The sequence below is a fragment of the Rhipicephalus microplus genome, chromosome 7 (assembly GCF_043290135.1).
Source record: "Rhipicephalus microplus isolate Deutch F79 chromosome 7, USDA_Rmic, whole genome shotgun sequence".
NCBI lineage: Eukaryota > Metazoa > Arthropoda > Arachnida > Ixodida > Ixodidae > Rhipicephalus > Rhipicephalus microplus.
Window position 1 is genome coordinate 20,398,100 of NC_134706.1, and position 14,635 is coordinate 20,412,734.

General features: G+C 44.6%; 1 protein-coding gene across 1 annotated transcript; it reads right to left on the reverse strand.

The window, feature by feature from the left end:
* Nucleotides 1-1,972: 1,972 nt before the first annotated feature.
* Nucleotides 1,973-14,390, reverse strand: LOC119179813 (ankyrin repeat domain-containing protein 54). Its single transcript, XM_037430933.2, has 9 exons — nt 14,166-14,390; nt 12,712-12,970; nt 10,807-10,854; nt 9,030-9,128; nt 8,337-8,408; nt 7,429-7,476; nt 6,371-6,495; nt 5,129-5,236; nt 1,973-2,424 (listed from the first exon to the last, which is right to left on the reverse strand). The coding sequence occupies exons 1-9, from the start codon at nt 14,340-14,342 to the stop codon at nt 2,362-2,364; spliced, it is 999 nt and encodes a 332-aa protein (XP_037286830.2). The 5' UTR covers nt 14,343-14,390; the 3' UTR covers nt 1,973-2,361.
* Between the last annotated feature and the right edge of the window lie 245 nt (nt 14,391-14,635).

Genomic DNA, 14,635 nt, shown 5'->3' on the forward strand with positions numbered 1-14,635 from the left:
ATGCTTCTTCATTACATAAAGGAATTAGCTAAATGATTAACTTGCATTTGCATGCCGTAGTTTGCAGAGGAACACTGGGACGAAGCGACTTTCAGAGAAAAATTTCTTGGAGAGTTGAGAAAAAGTCATAAGTTCATCTAGCAAGCAGCATGCCAGCATCTTGCGACAATAAAGTTATTCACAAAACTGCTTAAAATTGTGCTACATTATTCAGCGCTTTTCTGTCAAAACACTTATCATGAAACCACTAGAAGGTGTGGTTCATAGCGTAGCTATTGCATATCAAACATAAATGGCATCAGCAGTTTTCAAGAAATGAAGTTATCGACCGAGTTTTGTACTCGCTGTATGTCGGTTTTTATCAAGTATTGGTTTCCTTTGCTTACCAGTACAGTAGCACCTAATACGAGTTGCAACATGCTGCCCATGGTGCCAACTTGGGTTACAACTATGAGTTGCATCAGCAGTTTCAACTGCTCCCGTTTCCAACACCAATTTCACGTTTGCCGGTGTTGGCAATGGGCGCCTTTAACAATGCTATTCGTGTTGCAACTCAAATTGAGAGCCACTGAACATCTTGGCACGTACTCAAACCTCATTATAACAAAAATGCATCTTACAAGAAAATAAGTTTGTTATATCCAGAAATTCTTTATAAAGGCTAATCCTAACACTACCTGATGCACGACTATTTTTCATTCGCTTTGTTATAACTTATGTTTCTTTATATTTGTGTTTGTTATGTAGAGGTTTGAGTGTATATCTTAAAGGGACACCAAAGTGAAATAACAATTTACAATTTAAAATAACAATGGCTAAAACATTACCAACAGCAGTGCCCTACTTAGCGAGAAATTAAGTTAAATGCACGGGAACACCTGCGCCGTGAGTAGGACATTTGTAAAATGATCCCAATGACGTCGGACTTAGCAGCGCCTACGTTTAATCACTAGTAGTCGAACCAGCTGCACTAAATAAAAACCTTGCATGCGTAAATAGATTAATGAAATGCTGCTTGGTTGTTTTAGTTTGATTCATGGAAAAAAGAGCCGCTGGACGTTACTATGGAGAATGGCACGAGTGGTTCGAAAGTTCAATTTTCGCCTGGTTAAACTGCACAGGTCGTGCCATCTAGTGGAGCCCAGTTGAACCAAGCACGCCTGCCATCTCAGAAGCCATGGCAGGAAATCGTTCAATGGCCATTGTTGCTGCTGTGGCACCTGCTACTTCCGTTCTGCCGCTACTAGCGAAGCCCGGCAACGTTGTGCACGGTAGCAGTGACGCGAAAGATTCCACTTGAGGCGGGCAATTTGAAGTGCGCTAACGCGATGTAGACCACTCAAACATCATTTTATTTCAGAATGAGCACTTCCTTGGCATAAAAGTAGCACTACGACATTTCTGGACCGCTATTTCACCAATCAACATTGACTTAATATTAGCCTTTAGTGTACCTTTAATATGTCGCTTCTTGTGATGAGCGTTTCATGAATACTCCATCTCCGAGAGCTTCCTCTGTGAACAAGTGACCACGCAATTCACAAATAATCAGCGAAGTTGTGCAACTTTGCTTGTCTAGTGTCAAAGTCCTTTTTTTTTTAATGGGCTTTAGGCACAGTGCAAATGCACAACAGTACTATAGGTGTGTTGCACTAAGAAGTCGGCTTCATGGAAATTGGCCGGGGGGAGAAATGGGGGGTAGGCCATCTTCCTATACCCCCCAAGCCACTAAAAGGACCTGCGCCTCAATCCCCAACGGCGCATCAACATGACATGCTACTTGCACGATCATAACTGAAACGAACAACACAGTTTCTTAAAACTTGGAAGCGCAAAATCGATGAGGACAGAAAGGAACACTGAAAGATGGGACAGGGCTTGTGTTCCCGTGTTCCTTCCTGTCCTCGTCGATTGCGCGCTTCCAAGTTTTAAGATTATGAACCAACTAGCCCAGCAACGCATTCTTTTAAACGTAGTTTGAAACACATATTTTAATGCGCAAAATGAGTCAATAACAAAATGATGTGAACACATTGCACAACACTCGCACACCACACTTGGGAGGCAGTTCTGGTAGATGTTCTCTTCCAGCCCTTTGAAACTGTCCTTGTAAAAGCCACGTAAAGGGGAAAAAATAAAAAGAAAAAGCTGCCCCCTCTTTCTTGTCGGCCTCCGCACTACATCCGTCGCTTGCGTAATATGCCAACAAAGAAATTGACTTCCTGAGACACTGATGAAGCAGCACATGCAGTGTTCATGTTTTTCACAACATGTATATATACGTCTATGTATATTGTTTTTTTTCCCTATGGCTTGTCTCTTGGCATCCATCTAGCAGAAAGACCAGAGACATCAGGTCGCTCAGGTTTTGTGCAGGCTCAAATGAGCCAGGCTGGATAGAAGATCCTGCACATCGTTGTCGACCTACGAGAGAGGAAAATGAAGCGATGGAACACAAGTTTTCTTACGTCTGTTTTCTATGCGCGCCATAGATGGCCGACGTGCGAGACCCGAAATGAAACGTGGACGTGTCAGAAACAAGGAAGTTTGAAAAACTTCAAACTCCTAACCTCTGTGTCCTGCCACATTGCTTTCAAAATCTCCACCCGTAAAAACTGGGGATGCCCTGATGCCCACCTAAATCTAAGTGCCTGAGTGTACCGTATATACTCGTGTAAGGGCCGCCCTCGTGTAAGGGCCGCACCCCAACTTTGAAAGCGGATATTTCGAAAAAAAAAAAAACAAAAGTTCAAAATGTCCCGCCAGAAAAGTGTAGTTAGTTCATTTACAGCCAGATGGCGCTGCACGCTTTTCCGCTTTTATTCTACTTCCGCCGACGCGCCGACCACGCTGTTGACAGCGCGCCGCCATATTTGCCTTGTGCGGCCTCTTTGTTGGCATCGTTCCTAGCATCGTGTCGATACGTTGGCAGCGCGACTTCAGATCGGTGTCGTCGGTGTCACTTTGTTGGTTGTAGTGAACCCTGCAGAAGCCAGCGCACGTGACGGACGATGGGCCGGCATCTGAGATCATTCACTGCAGCATTTAAGCTGCAAGTGATTGACTATGCCGAGGAGCACGGGAAGCGGGAAGCTGGACGAAAGTACGACGTCGATGAGAAGCGCGTGCGTTACTGGATGAATCAGAAAGATGCCCTCGCCGCTACTAACAGGAGCCGAAAGGCGTTTCGCGGGAAAAAGTGCAAGTACCCGCAACTCGAAAGCGAGCTCGTCAACTACGTCGTCGACACACGAAGGGACGGCTACGCCGTATCGACTGACATGATACGCGTCAAAGCCCTCAGCATCGCTCGCCACATGGAAATACCCCCGGCACAATTCAAGGCAAGTCGGGGCTGGGCTACGCGGTTTATGAACCGTAACCAGCTTTCTATTCGGCGCCGAACGACGATTTGCCAAAAACTGCCGCGCGAGTACGAAGACCACGTCATTAAGTTTCATCGCTTCGTGAATGCTCTCAGGAGGGAGCATGAATACGACCTGTCCCAAATTGGGAATGCGGACCAGACACCTGTGTGGTTCGATGCACCGGAAAGCACCACAGTGGATTTAAAAGGTGCGAAAAGTGTGTCTGTGCGCACGACTGGTGCAGAACGCCAAAGGTGCACTGTGATGTTGTGCATCACGGCAGACGGCAGGAGGCTTCCGCCGTACGTCGTATTTAAAAGGAAGACTCTCCCAAAAGAGAAGTTCCCTCAGGGAATCGTCGTACGTGCGCAAGAGAAGGGCTGGATGTCCGAGGAACTGGTCGTTGACTGGATTAAGACCGTCTGGGCAAACAGACCTGGAGGGCTGTTACAACGGAAAGCCCTCCTTGTTTTGGACAGCTTTAGGGGCCACTTGACCGACCGCGTCAAGAACCGAGTTGCCGCAACTCGTACGGACTTGGCCGTCATTCCCGGTGGCCTGACGAGTGTGCTGCAGCCGCTCGACGTATGCGTCAACAGACCATTCAAAGTGGAATTTCGCCGATGTTACTCTGAATGGATGGCTGGAGGCGTCCACGAGAAGACCCCTACAGGACGGCTGAAGCGGGCGTCGCTCCAACAGGTGTGTGAATGGATTTTGAATGCGTGGCGTGCCATGTCAGTAGAAGTAGTTGCTAAAAGCTTCAAGGTAACGGGAATTTCGAACTCCATGAACGGCACCGAAGATGACCGTCTCTGGGAAGACGCGGACGCCGAGGCGAGCTCCTCCGAGAACGAGGACAGCGAAATGGAATCCGAATAAAAACATTTCTGGCATGTCATTTGTGACTCTTGCACTCTGCTACTGTTGCATAAACAGTACAGACCTTTGGCCTGTACTGCCTGTACTAAATCGGCCTGATTCGTGTAAGGGCCGCACCTAGCAAAATTTTCGAAAAAAAAGTGCGGCCCTTACACGAGTATATACGGTATCTGCATTTGGCGCCCATCAAAATGTGGCTGTTGTGGTAACGAGCTTAACCTCACAAATTTACTAAGGACAGCAATGAAACCTTTATAATTGCAACTCTGGTGTCCTCCTTGGTCGAGAGTTTAAACCACTACCTCTCTGCCTGGCAGTGAGACACCAATGACGGCTGCACCACTGCCAGGCACGAAATTTAAATTAAACACTTGAAAGAATAGTGACTTTTATCACATTAGTAAATTACTCTTTCAAAATTGCAAGAACACCACCCTTGCAGCAAGAAGACACTATGTAGGTGAGAAAATGTGCAAAAAAAAAAAAAAAATGCCGTAGGTGAAGCCACTTTGACATTCATGCACCAAACGCTGTGACGTCATATTTGATTGGGTCGCACGTAGTTCGTGACCAGTAAAAATGAAGTACATTGTTCACTGAGAGGGTCTCAGACTTCACGTACCGAGTTGTCGGAAGTCTTGTTGCACCAATGTCGCCAAAATACAACAAATACGCTTCGAAAGGACATCCCTTACAACAAAAGTGGATTTCACTGTGAAATTCGCAAATGAAACTTTCGCCTTGATTTTATCTTCTATTGACAAGCCCCCAGTGGTGAAGCTTTACGACATTAGCATTTTGAGAGTACTATTTATGAATATGGATGGATTGAGCGTATCGCTTTAGTGTCCCTTTAACAGACCAAAGAAGCCATTCACCTCTTGCCGCGTCTGGTGCAGGCGCAGCCTCGTGGAGAAAGCACCCAGCAGGTCGCTCTCTGCTGGCTTGCCGCTGCGCTGAAGGTACACTTGCAGCATCTCGATCACCTGCAATGAAAATTGGAGTGTCGGCACATTTTGACAGCTGGTATGTCCGAGGCATTCGCAAGAGTGCCAGTTGGTACCTTCGCTCGGGAACGAGCTAAGAAGTTAAAGTAACCTTGATGTCTGTAAATCTGGAAAGTTCAAGGCCAGCAGGGCGTGGGCATCAAAGTTTGCTAGGAGGACTGGCAGCACAATGACAGGCGAGCACAAGGGGGAAAGTCCACTGACAGTGCAAATAATAAATTTTTGTTCTAAGATGGAGTTGCACGTTTATTCATTTATTTACTTTATCGAAGTCCTATTTTGGGATGTCGACCTACATTGGAGTCGACTTACAATCATGTAAAGGTGGTACAGTAAAAACTCGTTATTTCAGAAAATTGGATCATTTGAACGAGTTCGCAGGTCCTGGCCAGCATATAGTACATTGTTTAATGGCATCACACTTTCAATGATCCAGCCACATTTGACCGCAATTAGGTTAATTCGTACGATCATCGGAGCACGCTGAACTCAAAGTGCCGTCAATGCACGATGCAAATGAGTGAAAACAAGGGTTTGCAGACAACTGAAACAGGGTGGCGCAGTCCACATCGCTACTTTCGTCATTTAGTGACCACCGTTGCATCCACACGCGGATTGGGAACTCGGCAGCTTTACATGCGATTTCATATGCCGAAGAACTGGTATTGTCTTGTGTGCATGGGGGGTGGTGTCGGTACTCAGTGAGAGAGGGGCGCAGAGCAAGTTATGGGCTAGCTAGACAAGGAAGCCCGGCGCTGTTGCCGTAGGAAGAACGAAGCTGCAGGATGACAAAAAGTGCAGTATTTACACTGATTTTATAGAAAATTGGTGCAGGATTTATATATAATAATCAAGAAAATAAAAGTGTATTGATGCAAAAGACATTTGCGTACTGTTTTCTCAACACCTTCGATAATTGAGACATCAGTCCAATTCGAAAATTTCTTCCTGTCCTGTAAGATCTGAATGAACGTGCTTTTACCAGAGCAATGTCTTGGTACTACTCAGTCACTATCGCACGTGGTGAAGAGGCCTTGCGACTGCTGCTAGCAAGTTTGGCAGCTTCGTTACGCCAAAGTGAAAATGTATGTACGGTGACAGGACGGCGCTTACATTCATGACTTCCTGTTTGACGTTCTCCGAAGACTTTGCGACGTCCACCTTCAAGACGCGCAACTTGGACTGGGCTAGGTGCAACGGAGTGCGGCCGGAGTTGTCTAGCGAGTTCACGTCCGTTCCTGATACAAAACAAATTTGAACGTAAAACGGTGCACAATGACAATCAAGTAAAGCAACACAAACCAAGGGGCTCCAAGTTTTTTTTTTAACGACTGCACTATTGGTTTCATGCGTAAATTTAGAATACATGGCCAAGTTGCCGCTTTGTTTTACTCAGCTGGATGTAATTATCGAAAATCGTAATGACAATGAGGTCTTAGTCATGACACAGTAGCAAAGTTAGACTTCTAGATGCACATCAAGCTGCAGAGTTGGATTTGGTGAAAATTCCTGAGCAACATTCAACGTTCATTGTGAGCACGCCTGTATTCTTCACATGTAGATATCGGTAATGTGCCATTCACTTAATTGCAAACGTGTTCGTTATGACGATGTGCGGCATTATATTACGCTGCAATTCGAAATGAAATGCACAAGATTGGGGAGCATTTCCACAACAACACCTCAATGACACCAGCAGTTTATGAGTGCCATAAAAATGTACACAACGTGCCACTCCAGTGGCAACGGCTGCCTCGCCGCGAACTACACTCAAGCCTCATTATAACGAAGTTGCATATTATAAGAAAACAAATTCGTTATATAGGAAAATTTGTTTTAACGATTAATCCTACCACTGCCACTTTTCCCATTTACTTTGTTATAAGCAACATTTCGTTATATCTGTGTTTGTTATATTGAGGAGCAAGATTACTTTGGACAAAACATACATTTCATTCATGACCATAGTTAGTCAAACTTATGGTAAGAGCAGAGTTGTGGGCAAATTTGATTTGAATCAAGTTTGCATGGAGCACTTGAGATAACTATCGAGGTGTTGACTAAGATCGGTTCCTTTAACGACGCGCAGGGAATCAATTTCAACTCGGCTCAATCACAAGTGACAGCGATCGCGCAACACCGGCCCTGCTTGAAGTGGGGGCAACGCTTACCGGCTTTCAGCAGATGCGTGATGACCTCTGTATGACTCGTGCAAACGGCTGAAACAGGAAGTAGCACCACTGTCAAGCTGACATAAAAGAAATATATATATACTTAAATTGATTCTGTGGACCAAAGGTCTCTCTGCGTAGCTCTATGTCGTGTAAAAATTATTCAATGGACCCTGTCCATAATTCCCAAGAGCGCTTCTCTGCACTGCATATTTGCCTAAGTGATGGTGGCATTTGTAGTGCTTCAAACGAAGACGCAGTCCTAGTTGAACGTGCTGAGTCTAGTCTATTATGGGTGTTCCTATCAAGAGAGCTGACCCCACATTTTCCACGTCATTGCATAAGTGAACCGTGCTTAAACAGGCTGTTTGCAGTAAGTGATTAGTCGTTTAAACTGCATAGCGAGAAAGCTAACCTTACAATTGTGAAAAGGGTACCATATTAAGTTTACTTATAGCTCAATCGCATTCCCAGTGGAAAAAAGGATCGAGCTTTGTTTCGAATTTCAGATCATAACTGCGACACAGCTAACCGCAATGCACCATGGTGGATTTCATCGTATTATCGTTGAATACGTTCAGCATTCACGGTCTTTTAAACGGGACACCATTTCCCTTAGTACAACAGCTGCAACGAGCAATCCCACATGACGAACGCATTTTCTCCTTAAAAATCTGGCTGCCAAAGTTAACGCTGGCTGTGATATAAAGAGTCCGAGACAAAACTGCACCGGTATGACACAAACTGTAGACACTGGAAGCAAAAGTATGTGCGTTACTTATCCCTAAATCGTCACATTTCGGTCAATCAGCATTGTACATTTGCACGCGTGGTGCACTCGTTAACTAAGCCCACACAACTACAGCCCGTGCTTATGGGGTTAATTGTCAGCCGGGAGTGTCTCTCACCTAGATGCAGCGGAGTGTTGCCAACAATGTCCCTCTGGTTCGGGTTGGCGCCGTGTTCGAGCAGCATTTTGACTGAACAGAAACACAGCGCGAGGGTTTCACATTACGGGCAGAACCCAACGTTACTCCAGTAGCGACAACCACATGTTTTATCGACACAAACAGTGACCACACAGCATTTACTGAATATAACTTATTAGTCATTTGTCACCGTTGAGTCTCTGCAGCACAATCGGTTCCACAAAAAGTCTAGACTTGGCAGGCTTCACATTTGAAGAAGGAAATAGAAGTCACTCTCGAGTTGGCTTTTTTTTTTGCCCGTTAGATGAAAGTACCATCTGTGAAAAACATATATAAGCGAATCATGAGTGGCCTGAATCATTTATTATAACACTTGTTTAACCAGTTTCAATAACTAGGATGCCATAAACTTGTAGCACTTACTTTTTTTTAAATGAGCATAACTATATCTAGGCCTAATGCCGTACAATGTGGACAAAATTCGCTCTGCGCAATTCCGTCAACTCCAATAATGCTTAGACCCAGCATTTCTCATCTAAGCTTTGGTGTACAATTGGAATCTCTCACAGGGGGTGGGACTGCCGGAGCCACACTGGGCCCAATTTAGGAACACGTAAACTTGAGTATGGGAGCAGGTTTAAGCAACAACGACAAGAGTGCTGCAGCACTCACTGATATCCAGGTGACCCTTGCAAGCTGCGAAGTGTAGGGCAGTGCGGGAACGCTCGTCAGCTGCACATGGATTCACGCCAGTCTCCAGAAGCCGGCGCGCTGCGGCATTTAAAGGCAATGCAACGAGTCGAATACAGTGAAAAATTTTGTACGCTCAAACCTCATCATAACAAAGTTGCACTCTCACACAAAAAAGGTTCTTTATATTCAAAAATTTGTCATAAAGGTACATTTTTAACGCTATCTATTGCAAGACTATCTTTGTTTACATGGTTATAACTGATATTTCGTCATATCCAGATTCGTTATATTGCAGTTTGAGTGTACCACGTTCCACCTTTTTTGCGAATAAGGCATTTATCAACCAGAAATAAAATCTAAGCTGACTGATTACGGTGCATTTAGGTTGAAAAGTATTATGATGAAATTCATATTATGAATATGTACAGTGGTGAGCATAACATTGGGGACCACGGTAAAAGCAAAAAAAGTTAAGAGTCCTTCTAATGCTGCTACATATTATAATATCGTAGAACTGCTTCAACGGACTATGTTAACTGAACATGCATAAGCACTTAGGCTGGACCACTCTATTTTGACCAAAATACTCGGGCTAAGAGAATAAAAATAATGACAAATTGTTGCAACGTCAAATGGTTCTCAAACCTTTGCTTGCAACTGCGTCATTGCAAAAGTATCACAGCAATTCCAAATTGCAGCTACTCCACTACCTTCATATTTTGCTTTGTGTGAGTATTTCTTTGCCGTGAATGAAGGAAAAACATTTTATTTAGGGCTTCTTTTATTGTTTGACACAACTTTGATTGAACCAGCAGCTAATGAAGGCAAGGAAGATGCAGGCGATGTTAATCGCACTGTTTCAAGTGTATTGTAGTAATTACGATACAGATTCAAAGAAAGTAAAGGGAACAAATAGACAACTTGCTGCCGGCAAAGACGGAACCTGTAACCTTTGTAAGTTTTGTTGCTTCTAAACTGATCAATCCTTTAGACCTGTTTGTTGCTCATTACTTGTGATTAAGCATCTGCGTTTTCCTGCTTCCTCCCGTGTTCATGTGAGGACAACAGGCCCGTCAAGTTTTTGGTGAAACGCTCTTACTTGCACATCTTTTCGCGCTGTATTGTGCCAAACAAAATAAACAAAGCAACACATGCAACAAGCAGGTTACCCATGCTTCTGAGTACATTTTATAAAATGATAAGGGGAACACAGGAGATGGCGTAAACCCACACAAGATACTCATACTCGCGATACTCGGTTCGTACTGATGATGCTCGTATAAAGGATAACCAGAAGCGATCACTCGATTGAATTGTTCCTCCACCCCACTCTACCCCACACACCTACAATTCCCTATTTGAAACTTTCGCGCCTCAGCCCTCCACCACACACGGGATCAGCCCACGAGTGACCAAGCAATCGGCCATGGGACGACATCATCAGATCAGGTTGTCACACGATGCCACAGTGACATCACAATTAAGAGGAAAGCCAACAGCGCTATACACCGGATCGTGCAAGAACGACACCACTGGTTCATTGCTAGGAAATCCAGTATATACCGAAGCGGCGTGCAGAGGTTCAACGAAAATGCAGTGCACTCAAACCTCATTAAACAAAGTTGCATCAAACACAAAAGTAAGTTCGTTATATCCATAAATTCGTTATAAAGGTATATTCCTAACACTATAGCTATTGCGAGATTATTTATGATTTACTTCGTTATAACTGGTATTTAGGGCCACCGTCACTTACCTAGTGGAATCTGGTTCGTAATAGCCGCTATCCGCAATTTGCGTTCACCTGGAAACATAAACGGCAGTCGTTAAGTCGGACTTCGGACTTGCAAGGGTACCACATAAAAAAGAGATTCAGCACCCTTAGACCAGCAGACCTTTTCTCAATATGCGTGAGAAATGTAGTCAAATTAATTTATTTAAAAAACAATGAGTGATCCCAATAGTACTGCAGAAGCAAATATGTCGGTGACTGGAGAAGTGAAATATTTTTTTTGTTTCTTTTTCGACAACACTCACGCAGCCATCACGACAGTGACTGCCCTCTTCCCAGCGAAATACAGAACAGTGATTGTGGAGGGGGGGTCTGGCTACACTAGTTTATTTTTTTAAAGCTCAGGCGAAAAATCTTTTCGTTGTAACATTCTGTCATCTTCGAAACAGGGAAATAAGAACAAGTTGAATAAGTGCAAGGCAAATGTATATTTGCATAAACAAGGTTATTGTATTCATCAGTGTAATACACTCTGACACAAAGCAATATCAAAATAAAAGATTGGCAGCTGAAAAAGCAGCGACTCAAAAAAAAAATAAAAATACTGTGGCTAAGTTTTTCACACAGCGTTTGTCTCGATGTCTGATGTCATATTTCTCATATCACTCGCCCGAAGCCACCAAATTTCGGCAGCTAGCACCAAAAGTGCTCATCACAGCCACCAGAGTGGACTTTTCTCGAAGCTTGCAGCTAATACGTCCAGCTGCAATAAGAGTCGAAATGCTGTTTTTCCCAACTTTGACACAATATTTTGGCAATGTGTTTGCTTCGTTTGCTTCAAAAGTATTTAAATCATTTAATATAGGGACATATTAACCAGAAAGTGTAAATATACTACTGGGAAAAATTTGTGCCTTTTATAAAAAAAAACGCTATACATGCAGCATATTGCAATTTTTCGCCAAGCCGAAAAATAAACAAAAATGAAGAAACTATTATGGTCATTAAAGAGTAGCACCTTGAGATTCACGAAAAAGACTGTTTCGTATTAATTACCTAAACCAGCAATATTATATACAAAGTTTTCCTTGGGCACCCGAGTCAAGCCCCCTCTAGGGAACACACAATTTTTATGCGAACTATAACACCTCGATGATTACTTCTCATATTCACATATACCTCCACGATTTCTTTCAGCATGATCGGAGATGGCAAAAAATTGACTGGGTACACTTGATATGAAATAATTCATATATATATTGAATTTCTGCTGAATGCCACACATTTTGTTCGTCACTTTACTTCGTTCACCTAAAGCTATGTATAGCAAAATATTTACACCAGAAGGAATTCAACAAAAATGTTTAATTGAGCACTAGCTTAGTCTTTACGGTCTCTTCCTTGCCAATAATAGGGCACAGATATGGCTCATGTGAGTCTCGCCTTCAAATGAGAATGCCGTGTCGCAAATGGCTACGTACACAATGCCTACTCTTGGGTCTTTTGAAAACGCAACTTTTTCAGCTGTTCCACCCTGTCTCTGTGAAATGGTGCGGAGCTGAACTTGGCTCGAGTTCAATCCTTGCTAAGTTAAGCGCTTTCCACAATTCAGCTGCATGACTAAGCTAAAGTGGGTTCATTTTCGTGCAAATAATGTGTCGAGTGACAATATTATAAGAGTACCGTGCACTTTTTTGCAACTTTAGCTGTATGATACGGAGTAGCCAGCGACTTTTAATGCTTATTATGCACATAAATATTCCTTTACAGTGCACTTTTCATGTATGTGTAGGTAAATTGACCTTCTACGCCTCTTTCTTCATTGAAAAACGCAAGTTGCTGGGTGACCGTGTCACGGACCTTTCAAAAGTGACGAGCGGAAACCTGCTTCGAGACAAAGCAACAGAGCCGTCATTGATAGTTTCTCACCGATAATGTTTCGGAATGCAGCACAGTTGCCCGACAGGTATCGCCACCTGCGGGCACGCCTTTGCAGCATGCGCATCTTGCCGTGCCAGGCATGCAACGATGACAGGTCGCCGTCTGCCATGGCTCCGCCGTGGCCGAGCAGCGCAGCCGAAGACTCCGTCGCCATGGCGCCAAGACACTGCACGGCCAAGGGCTGGACACTGCGGAAGAAAGGCGCCCCCGCATCACCCACTTCCACGTCCTGGGGCTCGGCGTGATCCTGCAAGCAATGCAAAGAGACAAGCCACCTTTGAAGATTGACAGTATGACCTTTTCTGAGCTGATTGACACATTTTCAGGGCATATATTGATTGACTGATTGCTTGGATCATTGACTGAATGACTGATAGCCGCCAAGGCAGTACAATAGGTATGCAAACTGCTTTAAATCATTCTCAATGCAGACTTTTTTTACTGAAGGCTCCCTGGGCGCCTTCATAGTCCTTTCTTGGCTGGTTTTCACCCCCCCCCCCCAATGCACTGCCAAGGCTGTGACGTTGGCTTTATTGCTCCCGCGCAACAGCCGAGAAAGGAAGGGATCCTCCTTTCTGTTAAAAATGTCTATAACCAAGAAAGACGCTGAGTACCCTCCGTCACTCTATGCATGATTAATCGATTGTTTGACCAATTGATACTAGAAATCACGAACTGATTTGAATTCTTCCCAAGGTAACCAAGTATGAGTACTCTATGCATCAGTGATTGATTGATTCATAGCCTCCCTACATTACTCCTACAATAAATCGCAAATCGATTTTAATCCTTCCGAACACAACCTAACGTGCGACTGAGTATACTCCGTCACTTCAAAGGACCAGTAAGCAGGCTACGACATTTCTTTTACACCTTCCAAACAAGCTGACTAGTCCTGTAGAGGTTACAACGCTGTATTTGCAAATTTGGGGTTTCACTGATTTCGCGTTTGTCCCCTCCACAAGCCAGAAACCAGTTCTTCGACGAAATTTCGATGCGCAAATAACGAAACATTTGGGAAGCAAGAAAATTAGACGACGCGGGACTGTCGCGCTTTCGTTCAATTCCTGCACAGCCAATCACGCACGCATCGCACCGTGTTTGCTTTACTACAGAGCATAGCAAAATGAATCACATCAGTGCAATGTTCGCAACCCAATACAGGTGTTCCACTACGCACCTTGAATCGCGATCGAATTATTCGTTCCCTTTCGCGCGCAGCTTGCGCAAATAGGCCAACCGCGATCGAACCTTTTCGGGCCACTCGATCGCGGTCGGATTTGCAGCGTGTAACCTCTGCAATGCACTGAAATAATAGGAGGAAATGCACTGCAAGCCTGTTTTGCTAACATAACAAGCGCTGTTCGCCGTGCTTCGAGCAGCTGGCTATTTAGCGGCCATACTGGTTAAGGTAGTTGAGAGAATGGAAAGCACGATCTTACGTTGTCTGCATTGGGCCTGGGCGGAGATTCCACGGACATGGATGTGCTACCGTTGCTTTCGCTTCCAGTCTCAATTCCAGAATCGGTGCCCGACATTTTTTGAGTAATGCTGCACGCACGACGTCGTGAGCGCAGACCGGAAAAGGCTGCACGCACGATGCGGCATAGTAGCGACATCTAGCGGGTGACGACGCGATTTAGTGTGATCCGTGTGATCAGCGTGGCATTAATGTGGCCTTTGAGATCCGCAAAGCGCGGTGCGGCACAGTCATGGACGCGGCAAATTCTCGACATCTAGCTCATGGCGGTTTAGAGTGTACTAGAATATTGTCGTATGGTCCTGGCCGTCGAGATGCGCACAGCGCTGCGCGAAAGGATAGAAATTCGCAGCGAGGACTCGCCCGGTTATCCGCTCTGGCATGCCGAGTAAGTGACGTCGTTTATGGCCACGTTGTGCCTTGGACGAGTTT

Bases quoted from the DNA above. Each gene is read 5' to 3' on its own strand.
- LOC119179813 (XM_037430933.2), bottom strand. From the start codon at position 14,342: ATGTCGCTACTATGCCGCATCGTGCGTGCAGCCTTTTCCGGTCTGCGC. The intron at 8,409-9,029 runs GTGAGTGCTGCA...GTTTCTGTTCAG, and splicing joins CAAGGGTCACCTGGATATCA to TCAAAATGCTGCTCGAACAC. The intron at 7,477-8,336 runs GTGAGAGACACT...TTCCTGTTTCAG, and splicing joins CAACACTCCGCTGCATCTAG to CCGTTTGCACGAGTCATACA.